At 44.0% G+C, this 6,000-nt stretch overlaps 1 protein-coding gene across 2 annotated transcripts in view; it reads right to left on the reverse strand.

Moving 5' to 3' along the window:
• LOC117884374 (radial spoke head 10 homolog B2-like) overlaps positions 1–5,538 on the reverse strand; it is a 36,114-nt gene extending 30,576 nt beyond the window's left edge. The window contains exons 1-5 of one of the 2 annotated variants that reach the window (XM_034784729.1): positions 5,137–5,538; positions 3,832–4,195; positions 2,919–2,994; positions 2,270–2,338; positions 1,596–1,769 (exon numbers count right to left, since the gene is read on the reverse strand). In XM_034784729.1, coding sequence (XP_034640620.1) covers positions 1,596–1,769; positions 2,270–2,338; positions 2,919–2,994; positions 3,832–4,088 — 576 coding nt within the window. In that variant the 5' untranslated portion in view covers positions 4,089–4,195; positions 5,137–5,538. The remainder of the gene's footprint in view (positions 1–1,595; positions 1,770–2,269; positions 2,339–2,918; positions 2,995–3,831; positions 4,196–5,136) is intronic. The other variant, XM_034784730.1, reaches the window with a different exon arrangement.
• Positions 5,539–6,000: the final 462 nt, after the last annotated feature.

Here is a 6,000-nt window from a genome sequence, read left to right on the forward strand (position 1 = left end):
AACTCCTCACTTAAAGTCGTCCTGGTTAACATTGTTTTGCTGTTACATTGCTGATCAATTAGGGAACATGCTTATTTAAATCTGTGCAATGCTCCCTTCTAACGTCGTTTAGCAGTCGCCTGCTTTTTCCACTGCTTGCAGGAAGAGCAGCCCGTTGCAGCTAGCTGGTGGGGGCTTGGAACCAAGGTGGACCAGCAGCCCCCCATATCAGCTCCCCGCTCCCCTAAGTTCTCTGTGCAGCAGCTGCCCAGCAGGCTAGCAATTGCAGCTGTCCCTCCCCCCACTGCCATGCGCTGCTCCTGCCCTCTGCCTTGGAGCTCCTCCCCGAGACTCCTGCTTGTTGTGCAGGGGGGAGGGGGGCTAATGTCAGGGTGTCCCCCTCCCCCTCACTTACCCCATCTTTCATAGAGCAGGGGGGACACACGACAGGGCTCAGGACAGAGGGAGCTTGCTGGCAGCAGCAGCAGCTGCGGTCTCAGCAAGCTGATCTAATTAACAAGGCAGCGTACTTAAAGGGGAAATGCATCTCTCTCTCTCACACACACACAGTGTGTGTTTCTGTCTGCGATGCTCTCTCCCCTCCCTCCATTCCTGCTGCCTTGTAGAGTGTGAGAATTAACCCTTGAGGGTTCAGCCAATTGCTAGTTCACCATTTAGCAGTAAGGCATTCCCTGCAAATATCCTACCCTCTGACTTCACCACCTCAACCAAGCTTCACAATCATCATCACTGTGTACCAGTATTAAATTGTTTGTTTAAAACTTAGTGTGTGTGTGTGTGAGAGAGTGTGTGTGTTATTATTATATATATTATAGTCTTTTGTCTGATGAAAAAAAATTCCCTGGAACCTACCCCCCTCATTTACATTAATTCAGGTGCCTCTTAGAGATGATGTGCAAGGGCCTACATTTTCAAAAGTGACCAGTGATTTTGGGTACCTCAATTTATTGGTGTCCAACTTGAAACATCTTAAAGAGGCCTGATTTTCAGAAAATGCTGAGAACCCACCTCTTACAATAAGGCCAATTTAAGGTATCTGAAGTTGGGCACACAAAATCACTAGCTTTTTTGAAAATTTAGGCCTGCATGCTAATCCCACAGTACTTAGACTAAAGACTTAGCTATTGTCATAATTATTATTGGCATACTTAAGCTACTATCTTCAGCACATTTGGGGAGCGGGATTTGGCTAACTGCTCTTTCAGCAAAGTATTTTGTGCCATTATTGCCACTATTTACGAAACAACCTCTGGTTCTTCACCTCTTGATCAGCTTGGTCACCATCTAATTCGAGCTTCCTAAAAGGGCAGGTAACATATATATTTACTAGTTAATATTAAAGCAGAAAGTTGGGGTGTTCCCACAATGCATCCCTTTTAATAGAAATGAAGGCTTGCCCCACCAGGACCACTAATTTTAATTAACATATACTACATCAGAGATACTTCACTACGATAATTCAAGGCTTATGTACCAGTTGAGTCCCACTTAAGTCCCCCACATAAGTGATGCAGAAGCCCTGTGCTAACCCTCTGTCTTTCATCCCAGATGTCATTGGTCCAGATGATACTTTCATCAGTGCTTTTCTTATTTACCTTTCCATGTCTTTTGCCTTCACACCATTGGCCAATGTATGAAACTGGATGGGTGCCACACTTGTACATGCCAAAGCCATGCCTGACTCCATTCTTCACCTCTCCTTCATACATGCTGCCATCAGGCCATGTGTAACTGCCATTATACATCTGCACATTCTTAACAAAGTTCCCCTAAGAGATTAAATTATAAATTGATTACTCTCTCAAGTGAGACAGTAGTACTCATTACTCCTCCTGGATGTAAGGGAGATGAGAGTAAACATTTGTGGGAGACAGTATCTAGGGTGTGGGCTGAGCTGTCCTGAAGGAAGGTCCCTAGGAGCAGCCAAGCCCAAGGAGAAGTTCTGAGTTGCACAGTATGTTATCCTATTGTTGATTTTTTTTTTGTAAAAAAGCCAAACCGCAGGAAGGAGGCAAATCTGGACTTTGCAGTGCATGCGCTGTGTTTGTAGAGCAAGCTGGGAAAGGCACCTGTTCACAGTGCACAAAGAGGAAAAAACACAACTAACTCTAGTTACATTTTCGGTGTTCTTTAAATTTAATACACAGCCACTACAATAAGTTTGCTATTGCCACCTGCAATCATCTAACCTACATGCTTTCCTATAATTTGCATGTATAGATTGTAATCAGCTGTATGATACTTTAAAATTATTTACATTGCACTTTACCTCATACTTCACTCCATCAGCCCATGTATAAATCCCGTGTCCATGCATGAGCCCTTCGGAAAACATGCCCTTCAAAATAATACATATATTATTGTTTTTATTCCTTTATCACAACTTGGGTCTATAGCTATTAAGTAGTTTGAGGAGAAGTAACATGTTCTAATTAAACCCCCTCTAACTATCAGCACTAAAAGAACTAAGTTTTGAATGTCAGCAGCCCTTAGAAACTACAGAATCCACTATTCAAAACACATACATTTTAGCTGTGCAGTTCCCAATGAAGTCAAAGGGAGTAGCAGCATATCCTCCTCCAGGGAAAGAATTTTCCCATTACATTTTGGGTACATTTACACAGCAAGCAGCAGCAAGCCTCCAATCCTGAGTCAACAGACTCAGGCTCACAGGGCTTGCGCTACCACACTAGAAATAGCTGTGTAGACCTTGTAGCTCAGGCTGGAACTCAGGCACTGAAGCCCATGCAACCCCCTGAGCTGCAATGTCTATGCAGCTACTTTTAGCACCGTAGCACAAGCCCCGCCAGCCCAAGTCTGTTGACCCAGGCTCGGAACCTTGCTGCCACAGGCTGTGAAGTCGTACCCTTAGTGCCTTGCCAAAGATGTACCCATAAACAGAATGCTGATCTACTCACTCTGTATATATTTCCTCCCTGAAAATATGCTACACCTTCTCCATCATATAATCCATGGACTTTTTCTCCTTCATAGCTACAAAGAAAACAAACTAACGATGAAATAATCAAATCACTACAAGTAAACCAGAAACAGAAGTTAAAAATAATGACTATTACTTTCTGACAAAAGCCAAATTACATTGTTAGCATCTGTTAGCTCCCATTCTGGAAGAGGTGGGGTGAAAGCATATGCTGTATTTTGCTGCTGGGTGGAACATCAGGCTTGCTCCCCTTTCATGACCAAAGTACTGTCAGGAAGTGGGTACCCCCATGCACATTATGCACCTCACCCTAAATGATAAGCAGCACCAAATATTATGTAATTACACTAGTGTATTCACTTTATATAGAAAACTACATGTACACTTACAGTGAAATTCATTTTACGCAAATAAAGCAAGAAGAATCAGGCTTTATGCAAGTGAAGTGTGAATGAGGTAGGGAAGCAAAATTCTAGAGCCAGGGCACAGGGCTGCAATACAGCTCTCCATCCATAAATAAACACTGCTATTATGGTGTATTAAGGCCACTTGAACTCTAACCATGTAGGCCCATCCCCATTGGCACCCTCTTTTCAGTAATTTATGCCAACACCCCTTGTACAGCCAGTCTGCTGGTGTTCTACCACACAGTGGGTCTTAAATGGAGCAGACAACTTTGTGCATACACACACATTCTAGTTACCATTACCCTTTGTCTTGCAGTGCATTTGTGTCTGATGTCTATCTGCCTTTTGGACTCTAAACTCGACAAGGCAGGAGCCATGTCTATGAGTATGTTTTGTACAATACCAAGCACACCACAGGTACTTAAATAGTAAGTCCTCATCTAGTGGATGTGTTTTTAACTAAACTGACATGTTTTAACATACTTTTCTACAATAAGTTGAGTTAGAATAGGCTCCTCATAATACTGAGCTGCTTCTTGGATCAGAGGTTCTTCCATCTCTTTTGATCCTTCTTGGGATTCTAAAGGGCTTGCTTGTGCTTCCTCCGCTTGATTCAATGATGTTTGAACACATGACAGCTGAACTGAAGAAATACCTTCTAATGAAGTCTCAGGTGGAAGAGGAGGGGCAGGTGCTAACTTTTCTGTTTTTTTGCCATCTTTCTTCTTATCTTTAGCCATTGCCACTGAATTGCCTCAAAGTTACGTTTTTCTGAACAAAAGGCTTTAGCTTCTTTTGCCTATTTTTTACATCAGAGGTTTAGTTTTCAAAATCTGAACTCATTTAACTGAAAAAGAAAACATAAAAAGCAAACAACATAAAAATCTGATTTCTCTCCCCTCATTGCCCCTAAAAACAATATTTTTAAAAAGTTTTATTGCTGTATGGTAATTGCAACCATTTCCTAAAAGTATTTAAAGTAAAAGTGTTAGATGTTTCATGAGCTTCTAGGGCAGGGTTCTCAACCAGGGGTATACGTACCCCTAGGGGTATACAGAGGTCTTCCAGGGGGCACATCAACTCACCTAGATATTTGCCTAGTTTTACAACAGGCTACATAAGAAGCAAAGTCAGTACAAACTAAAATGTCATATAATTACTTGTTTATACTGCTCTATATACTATACATTGAAAAGTAAGTTCAATATTTATATTCCAATTGATTTATTTTATAATTATATGGTAAAAATGAGAAAGTAAGCATTTTTTTAATAACAGTGTGCTGTGATACTTTTGTATTTTTATGTCTGATTGTGTAACCAAGTGAAATGTAACTTGGGGTACACAAAACAAATCAGAAAGGGATACAGTAGTGTGGAAAGGTTGAGAACCACTGTTCTAGGGAAATGAGGGTGGCAGGAATGCACTAGATTCCAATAATACTTTTTTGGGAAATAATGGGTTACAGATTCACCTGATATCTGTAACACACAACATGACAGTTTATGGAAATAAGGTAATGGCACATATTTGTGACCCCAGAGGATCATGTGAAAAAAAAAATATCACAGAACAATGTGGTGGTCTAGAATCATGACTCCCACTGTTTCGTGGTTAAATCTTCATGGCTTAGTATTCCTGATTCTGCAAGGCAGTAATATTACATGCTCTATTAGGTAGGAATGATTCAGGGGCAATTAAAAACACACTCATTAAACCCTCGTGGGTATTTGGTTAAAGCAAGTGTAAAAATTATATTAGTTAAAAAGATGGTGGACAATAACAAACCTCCTGCAAGCCCCAGCTGCGGTTCTGTTACAGCTAGCAGGGTGTGGAGATTCCTGAGACTAATTTCTCCAAGCTCGAAAACTTCTCTAGAAGGAGATAGCAATTTACCCACGACTCCTCAGCTACATTCGCAAAGACACCTGAGGCGATTGTATCCTTACTGGATTCTCGGTCCTCCCGCACCCACAACAAACCGGGAAGAAAAATCAATATGGGATGCCTAGGAACAGCTGCGCCCGAGGGTCTCTGGCGGGCGCGCTCAGCATGCAGCAGCCCCCAGGACGGCTGGCCGGGAAGCTCCTGGCTCCCCTCCACGCTTGCTAGGTCGCCCACCACCTAGCGGGAAGCCAGGGCCCCCCTGCTCGGTCCCCAGGATTCCGGCCAACGCCCGGGGGCTCCTCTGCGCAAAGCGGCGCGGACGAGCTGTTTCGGGGCCCGTCCCTCCGGCTCCTGCCACCGCGTCCTACGCCCGGCGCCAGTAACCATAGTAACCGCACAAACTGCTCTCGCTCCCGTTTTGCTACCATGGGTGCACTGAGCATGCTCACTCGAACTGAGCATGCCCAGTAACCTTCGTTGTAGCCACTGCCCTCTCTCTGCCCTTACTTCTACTTACGATTTGCTGCCTCCTCTTTGGGGGGGTTTAAAAGGATTAAGGGGGGCAAATCGCAGCGGGGGGCTGTCAGGGTCTGAGCAGGGGGCAGAATTTTACTGGCCTGGGGGGTTCAAGCTACTGTAGCTAGCGGCAGAAGAGGGGCTGAAGGGCAAAAATCGGTGGTGGGGGGTGAAAGCCGGGGTTAAGCTGGGGGGCGGGGGGGGGGGGCACTGCCAGACCCCGTGCAGGTACAAAACCCCCGTTTAGGG

Source organism: Trachemys scripta, chromosome 10, assembly GCF_013100865.1.
Source record: "Trachemys scripta elegans isolate TJP31775 chromosome 10, CAS_Tse_1.0, whole genome shotgun sequence".
NCBI classification, from domain to species: Eukaryota; Metazoa; Chordata; order Testudines; family Emydidae; genus Trachemys; species Trachemys scripta.